Source organism: Chrysoperla carnea, chromosome 1 (genome assembly GCF_905475395.1).
Source record: "Chrysoperla carnea chromosome 1, inChrCarn1.1, whole genome shotgun sequence".
In the NCBI taxonomy this organism is placed as follows: Eukaryota; Metazoa; Arthropoda; class Insecta; order Neuroptera; family Chrysopidae; genus Chrysoperla; species Chrysoperla carnea.
In genome coordinates, this window is record NC_058337.1 from 127,598,298 (window position 1) to 127,614,403 (window position 16,106).

General features: G+C 30.1%; 2 protein-coding genes across 2 annotated transcripts; one reads left to right on the top strand and one right to left on the bottom strand.

The window, feature by feature from the left end:
• Positions 1-1,132: 1,132 nt before the first annotated feature.
• On the bottom strand, positions 1,133-2,501 carry LOC123290994 (tubulin alpha-1 chain-like). The gene has a single exon (XM_044871408.1). It carries the CDS (start codon positions 2,477-2,479, stop codon positions 1,133-1,135), a length of 1,347 nt encoding a protein of 448 aa, XP_044727343.1. The 5' UTR covers positions 2,480-2,501.
• Positions 2,502-9,761: 7,260 nt separating this feature from the next.
• Positions 9,762-16,088, top strand: LOC123290966 (pancreatic lipase-related protein 2). Its single transcript, XM_044871371.1, has 7 exons — positions 9,762-10,000; positions 11,809-11,915; positions 12,398-12,805; positions 12,897-13,274; positions 13,653-13,821; positions 14,004-14,328; positions 15,306-16,088. Exons 1-7 carry the CDS (start codon positions 9,880-9,882, stop codon positions 15,388-15,390), a joined length of 1,593 nt encoding a protein of 530 aa, XP_044727306.1. The 5' UTR covers positions 9,762-9,879; the 3' UTR covers positions 15,391-16,088.
• Positions 16,089-16,106: the final 18 nt, after the last annotated feature.

Here is a 16,106-nt window from a genome sequence, read left to right on the forward strand (position 1 = left end):
TTCTAGAAAAATTAGCTCATGGACATAATTTAAATGAATTTTTCTTTTTAAATTTATTTTCTAAATGAAAATTTTCTAATTTATTCATTTTATTTATGTTATTTAGAATATTTTTCTTTATAAGTTAAACTCCTCAACGAAAAACGATTTTGTAGAACATTGAATTATTATTTTTCTTTCAAGAAGAGTATAAAGAAGAAGTCGTATAAAAAGACAAAGAAAAAGTATCAAATTCATCTATACTTAAATTGTTTTATCGAGGCCAACATTTAAAAAAACAAAGTACATTTTTAAAGCACACAGTTTAATTTAAGTAGTAGATCTTTTAATTCTGATTTAAAACAACTTATATTTAGCAAAAATATATATTCGAATCAATTAAATTGTACTTTTAGGCTCGAAAACACACTTTAAAGCTCAAAAAGTTGGCCTCGACAAAACTCAAGTATGTTGCATACAAAAGCAGCATTGGTATGAAATAAAATTCTTCTAGCGATATTATATCATTATAAAAAAATCCACACACAGACCATTTATGGTTGTATTTTTGAGTTTTTGGCCAAAAAAAAGGAATATCCGTTGCAGGGGGTTGGAAAAAATTATCGGAGTTTTGATAAAAGTCGTAATTAATCGGCTGATGCAGTGATGTAAATTCCGATAAGATAAGAAAATACGCATAGTATTTTTCATTTTTAATATCAAAGCAATTGTGCGTAAAATTTAAAATCAAAACATTTTTAACTTTGTTGTTGACAAGTAAGAAAAAAACATCCTGTTAACTTCCATATTCATAGTTTCGAAACTACGAATGGAATCAACTCTAAAAAGATTTTCATTCGTACTGTTTATGCAATACATATATCCTGTATGTAATAACTATTGCATAAACTAATTTAAAGTTAAATGCGTATTAACATAATAGTAACCTGTATTGCATAAAATGGATGTTACTTCTGAAAAACAATGAAATATTACAAACCATTAAAAGAAAAAAAATAATATTTTCAATAATAAAATAAATACAAAACATCTTGGAACAATCAATTAAAAATAATACAAACATACAAAGCTAAAAAACAACACAAACCGCTAAAAATATTCTAAAACTATTATATAAAAAGTAGATATTTTTCTAATAATCATCTCCCCCTTCATTATCGCACGTTTCCATTCCGACCTCTTCATAATCTTTTTCCAAAGCGGCTAAATCTTCACGTGCCTCAGAAAATTCACCTTCTTCCATACCTTCACCGACATACCAGTGAACAAACGCCCGTTTTGCATACATCAAATCAAATTTATGATCTAATCGTGCCCATGCCTCTGCAATAGCTGTGGTATTTGCCAACATACATACAGCTCGTTGAACTTTAGCTAAATCACCACCTGGAACACAGCTAGGTGGTTGGTAATTGATACCCACCTTAAAGCCCGTCGGACACCAATCAACAAATTGAATAGTACGGCGTGTTTTAATCGTGGCAATCGCTGCATTCACATCTTTGGGCACAACATCCCCACGGAATAACATACAACAAGCCATGTATTTCCCGTGACGTGGATCACACTTCACCATTTGGTTGTTGGGTTCAAAGCATGCGTTAGTTATTTCACTTACCGAAATTTGTTCATGGTATGCTTTTTCCGCGGATATTATCGGTGCATACGTTACCAATGGAAAATGAATTCGTGGATATGGTACTAAATTTGTTTGGAATTCCGTTAAATCCACATTTAAGGCACCATCAAAACGTAACGATGCTGTTATAGATGAAACAATTTGTCCAATTAAACGATTTAAATTTGTATACGTAGGACGTTCAATATCCAAATTACGTCGACATAAATCGTAAATAGCTTCATTATCGACCATAAATCCACAATCAGAGTGTTCCAATGTTGTATGGGTCGTTAAAACTGCATTGTATGGTTCTACAACCGCAGTTGAAATTTGTGGGGCTGGATAGATAGCAAATTCTAATTTTGAACGTTTACCGTAATCTACTGAAAGACGTTCCATTAATAACGATGTAAATCCTGATCCAGTACCCCCACCAAAACAATGGAATAGTACAAAACCTTGCAGACCAGAACATTGATCAGCTAATTTTCGTATACGATCTAACACAATGTCCACAATTTCTTTTCCAACTGTGTAATGTCCACGGGCATAATTATTAGCAGCATCTTCTTTACCCGTTATTAATTGTTCGGGATGAAATAATAAACGATATGCCCCAGTACGTATTTCATCCACAACAGTTGGCTCTAAATCGACCATTAACGCTCGTGGTACATGTTTTCCTGCAGTAGTTTCACAAAAGAATGTATTGTAGCTATCATCGTTATCACTACAAGGTTTTTCAGTTGGTATCTGACCATCCGGTTGAATACCATGCTCCAAGCAATATAATTCCCAACAAGCATTCCCCATTTGTACACCAGCTTGTCCAATATGAATAGATATGACTTCACGCATTTTTAAAAAAAATCAAATCGATTAGTTCGTAGACGTTATTAAGAATTCAATCAATTTTATAATGAAATTATGATTTGTTTATTAAATTTGTTGTCAACTCAACCAATATTTTGAAAAACTTTTTTTTGAAAACTTTCATAACAGGTTGGATCATTTTCTTACAAGGTGGTTGATAGATGGTTGTTTATAAATATTACTTTCTCAAATTGCTATCAGAGATGGTGATCAGTTTATCTAAATAAAACCCTCTAATAATAACCCGATCATCTTAGTAAAAAAAAAGTGGTCAATCTCGGAATCTAACGGAATAAGCTGAATTTTTGTATAAACCTTTATTTTTAGATAGTACAAGTATTGTCTAAAAAGTCACATATGGTCACGCGTGCGTGTCCTTAGATATTCGAGGTCAAAGATCGCGAAAATCAGTTTTTTGTGAATATCTCCTTTCTTTTGCGTTAAATCGTACCTATTAAGATTTATTATAAAAGTTTTAGAGGATAAAATTTTCTACAAATTTTTATCCGAAACTTTTTTTTGTATGTTGAACCGTTTTTGAAATAAAAGGAACAGAAGATGGATCGCTCAGCTTAACGGACTTCACTGCTGGATCAATATTTATAAGGTACCTTATTATATTTATAAATATTGACCCAGCAGTGAAGTACGTTAGGCTGAGCAATTCATGAATTTTTTGTATATACTGTTTAAAATAACTATTATTAATTCATTTTTATTTTAGGTGAAATATGTAAAATATATATAATAAAATATCGTTTTTATCAATTTTTCTGGTTTAATTATTATTATTCAATATTATACCTACCTTTATCTTTTATCCTTTGCATCGATTTCAGGAATATCAAACAGAACCTACATTTCTAACAATCTTACTACATATTACTACAATTATTCATTTATAGGTAAGTTTATTAGTAAAAAGATTATTGATAAGTATAATATATCAAAGGTGGAGTAGTGGTTAGCCTAGTCGACTCCGGTTACAAAGTACCTCGGTTCGTAACTAGCATATTCCCGTATAATTTTTAATTAAAAAATTTATTATGCCGAGATAAATTCTTTTTTTAGATAATTGTTATGAGAACCAAAAGCGACAAATAAGTAAGAGAGGGAGGTATATTTTATTTTATTTTAATTCCCACCCCTTGACAGAAGAGTGATTTATGACATAAGTAGGAAAGTGGGACTAACATAATCAAATTTTTTTTTTGTGAAATAACATGTTCTCCTATTACAAAATCTTATAAAATTTCAGTTAACAAAATAAATTTTAACATGTACAAACAAAAAAGCAAGCAAAATAAGTATTTTTTTAATATTTTGTAATAGGCGAATATATTATACAAGTGGGATAAAGTTATAACATATTCTCCTGTTACAAAATTTCAAATTTTAGTCTTAACGAGCGATTTTTTATTTTATAAATACAAATTTTAATATTTTGTAATAGGAGAATATGAGTGAGATAAACTATATGATATGTTCGCCTATTAAAAAGTTTCATATTTTAGCATAACCAAGCCATTTTTGTACATATTTTAATATTTTGTAACAGGAGAACATGATTTTAAAGAGTAAGATATATTTATGATTATTTAAATTCCCACCCCCTGACATAATAGTGATTTATGACATATGTATAATTGACGTTATTTATAGCAAGAGGGCGGGTTATATAGATAATTTAAACTATAAAAAGAGTGGAAAATTTAATCATCAGGAAAAATTAGTTTAATTTAAAAGTAAAATTATTGATCACACCAAGATACGAACCAGCGTACGTTTGTTTCATAGGCAAGTACTATACCCACACAGCCACTCAGCTTATTGTTACAATATAATTTACTTAATACTTAGCTTTACTAAATAATTAATTAATTGATAACGATTTTTTAATAATATATAACGATTTTTATTTATTTATAACAAAAAAAAAAAAAAAAAAATGTTTTAAATTTCCATGAAAAATTATATTGTACATTTTCATAAAACAAATTCACAGATATTTTTCTTTTCTTATTAAAGTTTTTATATAAAACGTTAAAACCAATACTTACCTTAAATTTTTTTATGAAATTTGTAATTTATGGTTCAAAGTGATGATTATAGATGGAGCAGTAAAATGTCAGATTTAATTTTTTTTGCTAATATATCTTTATAAATTACAGCTTATGTGTTATTCTGATGTATGAGCTATATTGTTGTACAGTTTCATTCAAATCCGATCGGTAGTTTTTGCGTGAAGGCGTAACAAACAAACAAACATCCTATATACATTCACATGTATAATATATATAAGGATAAGGATAAGGATAGGGAAGGGATATCAGATTGTCAGATGGACAATTTTTATTTATAGAATGCCTAAAAATGTACCTAATTCAGTTTAAGTTACAGGTACTTAATATTATGGAAGTAAAAACTTTGATTCAACTTTGAACTTATTTTTTGCAAAAATATTACGCCTGAAAAAATTTACGTGCATTACATAAAAAAATACGATTTGTTTTTATTTATAGTAATTTAAATTGTGCCTTATCTTATAAAGAGAGTATAAAGTTCATTTCACAATAAAAATTGATGATAGGTCAATAATTTTTTAGTGATTGCTGACTAAATACATTGATATTTTTTTATTTGCTGGAGACATCCGCTTTTATGATTAAATTTTGTAGTTCAATCCCTCTATTTGGAAACAAATTTTTCTGAGGTACACACTTCGTGACCATGGGAAAACTATTGATTTTTCCTGATAACATAAAAAATAAAATAGAAACGTTGAAGATATTTAAAAAATACGTATTTTGAGGCTTAATTCGACCCTGTATCTTTATCCGTTCTTATAAGCAATTGAAGTTTTGAAATTGACGAATTTTTTTCTCGGAAACGGCTTGGGGGGGGGGTAGTAATAATATGAAAAGGTAGCACTTTTTATGTACTATAAATTATATTTTTTTTCGAATATGTATTTATAATAGAGACGGGTCTATACCTGTTTGTTTTTGAAAATTGATTGACCGCCGCTGACAATTGAGGGAGTTAGCGACCAAAATGAATCTTCTCAGATCAAAGTACGACTAAATATCTACAAAATATAAAAAAGATCAGCTTGAATAATAATATATAAGATAGAATTGATTAATTACTTGTGATGAAAACAGTTATTAGAATTATTAGTCTTTTATTCAAAAGAACTTATTGCCAAGCTAAATAAATTTTATTTTTGAAACATTACAAAGTAGTTTATACTAGAAATATTGATGTCATAAATAGTAACAAATAGATTATTTCTAGACGAGGCAGATGTATATTTATGAACTGATAAATAAAATCATCAGCATTTTAATAGACATTAGCAACGCTAATTATTTAATTTTTCATTAAAAATTTTTATTTTTGATTGAGACAATATCATATCTAGAAACAAATTAAAATAAATTCTGTTCAACAAATTTACAATGGCAATGTCTCCCTCTACAAGCTCTGTCAGAAGTTTCGCATAGTTTAAATTCTGGTATCTTTGAAATGGAATAATAAATACACTCGATTATTAAAACAAAAATTAACACAACAGGATTGTGTTAAAGCCCTACGCAAGCTTCAATTTTTCTTTATCTAAGGAAAAAAGGGCATATTTTACAAAATAATTTCCAAATTCTTCTTAAATTCGAGAGTTCAATGATTTTCCATGATATGGTCTTGATGCGATCGATAATTTCACTTTTCCGCTGAGGTTCTGTGTGCGATGGAAGATTCGTTAAAGAAAATTATTTTTCAATATCATAAGACTAAATAGTAACTCTCAATAACTCTCTAAATAGTAATTTTCATGAAAATATAAATGCTAAAATTATATCGTCTATTTATAACTCTTGATTAAAGTAGTTTAAATATTAATTACACAATAATTATTTATAGATATTTTCCACTGCCAGAAAAATATTTTATTAAACAATAAACAAATTTTTCGCATTGTTGATAAATTACAGAGTATCCAAAAATCAGCAAACAACATTTCTTCGTTATTTTTGAAATATTTTTACTGATGATTAAATAATTTTGTTTTCATGAACTTTTCTTCATTCAATCAACTGCTTTGAGATATTCGGAGGTCAACACTAATCGGTGGTTTTCCCATTGGTAATACTAATAACAATCGTCTGATATAATATTATACAAAAGCCAGTGAGCGATCTTTGCTTTTGCTACTTTTAAAAGTTCCGGTAATGAGACTCAATATGCACTCTCTTTAATTACCCACAATGATTTTTACAGTCATGCAAAAATATCGTCCAAGGAGGAATTATAGTAAAAGCTGCGATAGGCTACATGGACGCAGGAAGGTTTTCCAAAGGAGCAGAAATTGAGCCACGTAGTTTATGGAGGCTCCCTAAGACAGTACTGGCGCTACAGTGGGTAAGATGTGCAAAGGCCAAGACTTTGCAAAAACTGAGAAAGACTGCAAAAGTGAGAAAGATAACAAGAATCTTTCGATAGCAAACCTATACTAGATACTCTAATGATCCCAGTTGTAGAGCCTGTATGGAGAATGACGAAACCTCCATACATGTTATTTGCGTTAGATTCAGAATGTTCGGGTCCGAAACATTGGATCCATCTATCCTGGGAGAGATCTGGACGGAGAAGTTGTGGGCTTTCTGTGTGGCGTCTGGCCTCGACAGAATCTTTTAGCTTCATCCGATTTTAATAGCTCCTCCTACTCGAAGACGACTCGTTTTCGGGTGAGAGGTCGTTCTCAAGGAGGGCACAGATGACTTTTGGTCTAGGTGCAAGGAACCCACTTGCGGTACCTCTCTTTTGATTTATTTTACTAGATAAGTATTAGTATCTATATTGAACTTGCAATACTTATTGGTATTATATGACCTTGCAAAATTACAAGGGCAATATTGGATTTGCAAAACCTAAGCTGTAGTAAATTTTGTTTTGAAGTGTGACCGAAGTTTCTAGAACATCTTAAGAGTTTTTTTCTATTAACAAAATACAACGATTTCAAGTATCATAATTTTGAATGCAAATTAATGTTTTATTGTTTTTTAAATATTTTGAAATTGATATAGCTAGACAAATATATATTTGAACTTTTAAAATTTCATCCACACTTTTTGATATCTTCGTATAAAAATGTTTACAAAAAAATTGAAGGCTTGGCTTTTGATTTCATATTAAATTGATTGGTAATCATATTTTCACTGTTTACAGTAACATCCAAAAATATATTTTGTTTTTCTCCAATTTATTTCCACGTTCCGATTTCTGGTATAGCTATGGAAACGTGAAATAACTAATCGAGAAATTATTGTCGCCATTTTATAGATCCAAAGACAAAAGTTTGGATGGACTTTTTTTGTTTATTTCATACCAAAGAACACATAGGTAATTTAAACAGTGAAATACATGCAATTGACAAGAGTGCTGACGGGTTAAGTTAAACTTCGTACGCATTATGATTAGGAATTACTTCCTTCAATGAGCGTTTTCTTCCACTGGTGTTAATATCCATATTTTTAGAATAATTATAAATTTATAATAAATATTTCTAAAAATAAACATTTCATGTGATGATTCTTTTTTAAATATTTTGATAAGGGTGTTGTATCCTCCCATCACTTTCATTAAGAATTTAGAAACTGTGATAAGATGTGAAATATATGAATATATTTTTATCAAAAAAAAAAAAAAAACTGAAATTTGATGAATTGTCTTTATTAGGGGACAAAATTAAGTATAATTACTGTTCATCGTAATTATACAAGGTGGCTTTAAAAAAATATACCTACTATTTCCTAAGATTTCTAATTTCTGACTCTTGAATAAAAATTACCTATGGTAATTTGAATAATAACTTTTTATAGGTTTTCTATTAAGTATACAGTGCCCGATCCAGGGGGGGGGGCGGGCCGGACAACCGCCCGGAGCGGCAAAAAATGTGAGGCAACAAATCCTTAAAATATGATATAATAATCTCGATAATCATCGAAATTTTATGGATGCCGAAAAATAACTTTTATCGATAAAAATGCTTCAAGCGAAAAATATTGGGTATGTAGCTGCAGATCTTACGCAGGCATTAAATTTGACCTAGCTTTTCAAGCTCACTTTACTTCATAACTAGTAATCGATAGATGAACACTTTAAGAAAGTTTTTATTGATTAAAAAAGTAACATTTTTTGTTTGAAACATTTTTCCGCAAACCGTACAGTTTAGGCAAAAACAGACTGAAAAGTTTTACCTAAAATTGTTTTTTCGTATAATTATTTTTGCGAAATCTAGGCACTCTTCGAAAAAAATTTTCCAATAAATCCTATAAAAGTAGTTAAGTTTTCTATAAAGACCATTTTTATTCAAATTGAATAAACAAACACACAAAAATCTAGATTTGTGCTATCAATTATTGTTTAATCTATTCGCTTTAAACAAAAAATGTTTGCGTGTTTATAAAGAACAACTTTCTAATTTAAACTGTTGATCTAATGTTTGTCAGGTATGAATCAGAGTGAGTTTTAAATTGAACTTGAAAATTTAGATCGAATTCAATACCCGTATAAGAAGTAAGTACGAATAAAAATCAAAATTTTTCGTTTGAAGCATTTTTCTCGATTAAATTTATTTATCGAGTTTCAAACATATGTCAACATAAAAAAGAACCATCCTGTATATGGTATGACAGAAAAAGGGCGGCAAATATTATTTTTGTCCGAAGCGGCTATATCTATAGCGACTATATCCTTATTTCGCGTAAATAAGATAAAATTTTTATGAGCCAATCTGTAATTTTATCATTATATAAAATTGTATCATCTAACTAATTATTAACGATACACAAATGAATATCCCAACTTTTATATAAAAATTAAACATATTAATTAAACAATTAATTAATTTTGTAATGAACAGTAGTAGAGCATTTAAATTTATTTATATATAAAAATACATTATTTTATATTTATCACATCTCCAAGTACAACATTTTTACAGGATATAATTTTATTATCTTGATATACTTGGTATTTTGTTAAATTGTTTTGTCTTCGTTGTGTTTGGGAACAAGCAAAGCAATTGCAAAGTACGCGGATGATAACAAGAAAAACGAGAGAAAAAAAATAAAAACAAAACAAGATTGTGGAACAGATTGACGTCAATCAAAAAATTTAATGTATAAACATAAAATATAAAATTTTTTTTTAATTAATTTTAATTCAAAATAAATAAATATATTAATTTGTGAAATATTTGATTTCTATTTGAGCATTTGAATCGATAAGAACTCAAGTTAATACTTGATTAAGAAAGAAGTGTGTATCTAAATTTTATTGTGTTTACGTCTAAAATTAAGTGATTATTTTGGTGGTTAGCAAAAATGTTTGGATCTGGTAATGGAACTGCAATGCTTTTGCAAACCATGTTATTGCTGATTAATCAGCAGGATAATAATACAGTTAGTGATTCGAATACGTATTATCATGTGGAAATCGGTGAAGGTATGTTTATTACTGAAATTTAAAAAAACACGACTACATTTGATAGAATTTAAGAAATATGATCGTCAAACCTCAAACAAGTCATACTGCAAAATTTTTGTTGCCGATAGTGTAGCCACCTCAAAGTTCCGGGAAGATGGGAATAAACAGAGAGGCAGTTTTACTGTTTGCTATTTTTGATGTTTTTTGTACCCAGTTTTTCTATAATTAAATATTTAAGCATCAAGCAGGAAATTTTAGATTTAGGGTTGAAATTATTTGTACTTTATTTTCAACTTTGATGATTAATTTTATTATAACTTCATGAATGTAGACGAAAAATAAAAATAAAATTTTCGATATCTATGTCTTGGTTTTCGAAAATATCTAAAGCTAAATATAATAAAGATAATCTAGAATTAGTTCAAAAGATAGATATTATTTATCTCTAGCCAATTCTCCGGGAATTTTGCGGCGTCTTCTTATACGTATTGTTGTATCAATATTCTATTTTTCACAAAGAGATTTCGCTTTTTCTATTGCCTCTTCACAGAGCTTGTTTTCGGCTAATTTAATCGCTAATTTTTCACGATCATATCTAACATATTATTTTATCAGAAAATCAAGAAAGGAGATAATTTATGTAACCACACAGCGTATAGATGCCATAAGGAAGTGCTGATAGACACTGATCGAGTCAGCCCTGTCAGTAAAAAAGACATGCCATTTCTATTATGACTATATTATTACAGTTTGATTAAGACTATTAGTGTTCCTTTTTATTTACGAATTAATATTTATTATATTACACTTACACTAAATTTAAAATATATTTTCTAGAAATCAATTATAATAAAACAAAAATTATTCAGCTATTTTTCTGTTTTGCAGACCATTTGGCGCCCTTTGTGAGTAGCGCCCGGGGCATGATACATCCCCTTGCCCCCCCTCGAAACGCCTCGTAACTTAACTTGTATCCCGGGTGCGAGTTAAGCTACGCCACTGAATTGAGATCCACATGAATAACTTCCCAGTATAATAAAAAGTTATAAAAATTTAAAAAAATAAAACTCGACCGACTCGATCGAATATTCTGAAATTCTTTTGGGATCATACTGCCTTTAATACTCATCGATCGACTTTCCAATGAAGTCTATATCATTTTTTGTTCGTGCGATATCGATCAAGATAAAATTTAAGAAAACGCTCGCCCGGCTAGAAACGGCTCGACCGAATATCATGAAATTCTTTTCGGATCATATATTGCCTTTAATACTGCCACTACCTCAAGGATCGCACCAGACTCTATCCACGGCTTGTTTTAACATATCTCTATAACTAAAAGTAAATAAAATTATTGCATATTTTAGACCAAAAACCTGCCATATAGATACACACATAATATAAAAGAATGTATTCAACATTTTTTATCTTTCACAAATTATATTTATCTTACTTAAAATGACACAATTTATATTGATAAATTCATTCAACAGAAGAATGTTTTAAAATGTTGACTGCACTTTAGACAACTACAGTTTTTTTTTCTCTTCTTTATTTGCATACATGTGATATTATTTCACACACTTCGGATAACTTTTCCATGTGCTTTCAAAGCAAATATCTTACGGGTCAAGTTCAGTTTCATTTTTTTTTTCTGTACATGTGATTTTGATATACGTACTTTATCAATTTACTTTATTGTGTATGAGAAAACTTCCCGTTTGCAAAAAAACATAATTATAAAATTTAGTTATTTAAATTTAAAAAAAAAATGTGCAAGTTTAAGTATTGTATTTTGTATGTATTTATTCAAATTCATCTTGTAGAAAATCTGGCCGAAAGATGTTATGGAATTTATGGATGTTTTCAAATATCATCACCATGGACCTCGGAATCACGACCGGTTTCAATGTATCCAGAAAGTCCTGATAAGGTAATTATTATAAAATAATATTGCAAAGCTGCGCGCTATTTAAATAGCGCGCAAAAAATCAATATAAATTATTATTTATTTTAAAAAGTCAATTTTTATATAAAAAAAAAAAGTCAATAAACTGGCCTCTTTGCATTTCTGACGTAAAAAAAATTTACTCGACAGGCATACATGAAAAAATTAAAAAAAGTACAAATCTGTTAGAAACACCAACAAATTATCAAATATCTGCGTATTTTAATATTCTTAAGTCAAAGATCTTGTTTCATTCTTTCCAATTTAAATTTAAGTAAGTTTGTAAACCTCCTGAACAAATCCCCTAAAAAAAGATTCCCCTAAATATTCCAACAAGTTGTCTAAAATCCACTAAATTTAGAAGAAAATCCCCCAAACCGACAACACTGTAGCCTTTTCATTCAGAAATGCACTGTTATAACTTTAAATTTAATAACTGATGTCTTAATTTCATAATTTTTTTATAGATCCGACCAAATTATTTAATGTATACTAGACAGAATAAAGAAGTTCCACATTATTTGGATGTAAATGATCCAGACGTGGTAGAACATTCAAACATCGATCCTGAATTACCGATATTTTTTATATCGCATGGATATATGGAAGCTGGTAATAGACCATGGATTCATCGAATGGCTGTGGAATTATTAGAACATCAACCGTGTACTGTAATTGCGGTCGATTGGCACGGTGGATCAAGTCCGCCATATACACAAGCCGTCGCAAATATTCGTCTTGTGGGTGCAATTACTGCTCATTTACTTGCCGAAATTTCTCAAATAACAGGTCCAAAAAAATTGGATCATGTACATTTAATTGGACATTCCCTGGGTGCACATTTATCTGGCTACGTTGGTTATACGCTACAAAATGTAAGTAACTTGCTTTATAAGTGACTAACAGAGTTAATTTTTAAAAACCCAACGCGTCCAGACATGGTTCTAAATAAAAATTATGTTCCAGGATTTTGGTTTAACAGTTGGCCGTATCACGGGTTTAGATCCAGCCGAACCACATTTCGCTAAATCTGTACCACAAGTACGATTAGATCGAAGTGCTGCCAAATATGTTGATATTGTGCATACAGATGCATCAGGTTTTGTTAAAGGTGGTTTTGGTATTATTGAAAGTATTGGACATGTGGATTATTATCCAAATGGGGGGTTAGATCAACCTGGTTGTAGTGATGGTGTATTTCAGCATATTGCAGCCGAGCAAGGTTCATTTTTTATGGGTGTCAAAAAATATATTAGTTGTAATCATGTACGAAGTCATCAATTTTTCACCGAGAGTATAAGATCACCCTGTAAATTTACAACAATACGATGTGGCTCTTATGAGGTAAAAATTTTATACAGTGTGTTCATTTCAAAAGTATCCACCTTCAATAACTCTTGACCTGATGTGATTATTATTTTGAGTGAAAACACATCGATTTAGATATCGACGGGGAAGTTCAAAATTGGAACCTAGAAAATTCTAGGTTTCGGTTGACGATAACTGCTTCAAAATTGAGTTTCAAAGTTGAGTTACCCGGACAAACATACCTACATATATTACAAGTTATAAATAAAAGCTTCTAACTTGTAAAAAATAAAAATTGATCTAGAAATTCGGGGAAAAAAATCCTAAAATACTCATTTCCTAAGAATCTAAATCCTAGAATAGGTTTGAGAATCTTTTTTTCGAAAATTAATTTCAATTTCGATATCATTCTAGCATTTTAAGAATGGTGAATGCTTCGAATGTAATAAACGTGGACAATTTTGTATTAAATTTGGATTAGAGGGAATACATTCATATCGTGCATTAGAAGAAGGTGGTCGAATTGAAAAAGGACAACAAATTCAAACGTATTTCATGACATCCAGTGAACCGCAATTTTGTAGTAAGTATATTTCTGTTTTAATTAAATTAAAATGATAAACCTTTTGTGAGGGGTAGATCCGCGCCTGAGTTACCTCTAGAAAGGAAAAAGAACTTACTCCATAAAAATGCTTAGCTGCTAAATATGACAACATTGTAAGCGAAATATAATACGAATCATCTAAATTTTACAACTGTTTACAGGGGGACATTATCGAGTTACCGTAACACTATCAAATTCAACAGACGCTATACGGCATGGTGGTGAAATTGGAATACTATGGGTGAAAATACATGGTACATCGGGATCAACCAGTAGAATATCATTACGTGATACAGAAAAATTCTATGCACCTGGAAAAACATATATGAATGTATTACCAGGAGAAGAAGTTGGTGTACCAATAAGTGCCACATTAGAATGGGAGTTTAAAACATCTTTCGTAAATCCATTAACGTGGCGTTTATTATCTAATCCAAGAATTTATATTAGTACTGTTATTGTGGAATCACTTGAGACAGGCACAAGGTAAATATTTCATAATTTGTAAGGAACGATTCTAATAATCCCATCTAATTAAGAAAGAAAATTTTCTTACCTCATTGACGCTTTCAAACTGTGAACTTTAGACATATTTTCCTTTTCCTGGACTTCGCAGTCGATGAACTCTTGACTTTTCTTCGAAATTCCTGGCCACCACTTGGTCTGTTATATGGTAGATGCATCTGATTCAGTTTGCTTTTAATTCAAATTCAATTCAGATTAAGATTCTCGTAATTAAATCAATCGTTTATATATCTAATCCTATACAGGGTGGACCATTTTAATATATTATGGCTAAGAGCTCCTTTTGATGAGGACATCATGCTCTAACATCAGATTGGGCTAGTTTTTATACCATGTATATATGAAATATACATAGTATATTAAGTTTCGTCCCAAGTTTGTAACGCTTAAAAATATTGATGCTACGAAAAAAATTTTTGGTATAGGTGTTCATAGAATCACCTAATTAATCCATTTCCGGTTGTCCGTCCGTCCGTCTGTGGACACGATAACTCAAAAACGAAAAAAGATATCGAGCTGAAATTTTTACAGCGTACTCAGGACGTAAAAAGTGAGGTCAAGTTCGTAAATGAGCATCATAGGTCAATTGGGTCTTGGGTCCGTAGGACCCATCTTGTGTACCGTTAGAAATAGAACAAAAGTTTAAATGTAAAAAATGTTCCTTATAAAAAAATAAAAAACTTTTGTTTGAAATATTTGTTTGTAAACATCACTGTTTACCCACGAGGGCGTTAATTAGGTGCAAATTTTATAGTATGTATTAATATAGGAATATCAGTTGTGTGTGTGTCTATTTAAAAGTGAATATCTTTTGTTATTTACGTGACGTCAAAAAAACAAACGACTGCTCATCAACACTGTCTATACACGGTATTTCAACAATTAACTCAGTCAATTGTTTGTTTTCACTTGTTTTCAAATAAATTTTTTACTTTCAGATTAAAATTATGTCCAGGATCGAATAGAGAATTCAGTACAAATCTACCGAAAAAATTATTACCAACATATTGTAAATATCATTAAAATGAATATCAACCAACACTGCAATCAGCCATGTGCAATCCCATGACGTCACATCAATTAAAGCATATATTTTATGCTGAATTTTAAATAGTATTTTGTATTCTATATTAGTTTATATAAAAGTATTTATATTTATTTTCTTACGGGTTTTCTATTAGAAGTGTCCGAATTTTAACCTAAAAAACAATTTGTGTTTGAGATATCATAACCAAGAACATACATATTAAGGACATGAAACCTCCTATGCCGAGCTATAATCGCCCGTGGATGAATTTAAGGCGCCTATCTGAACGGGGTCTAGTCATCGGTTGTTGTGTACTTTACACTGCACATCAGGATGTCTAAGTGGTTAAAATAATTGAAATTGTTCAATTGATTGAAAACAAAAGACAGCCTGATGCGCCGTACAAAATACGCAACGACCTATAGACCCCGTCCAGGTAGGCGCTTTTCGAGCGTTGTCAAAACGTGAGGTTTGATCGAGTACCCTTAAAAATAATCACAAAAAATGTCATCGCTGCGTCAAATTTAAAAAAAAGAAAAAAAACTTTTATGATTATTCACAAGTTGTTTAATTCAAAGTTAAAGTTCACGGACACTCTTAATGGAAAATCCCTTATTATTTTTTATTCTATAATACAAAAAAAAAAAACACGGTATTACCAAAGATGATTTTAGATAGTAATTTATTTGTTATTTTGTACATATTTTTTTTT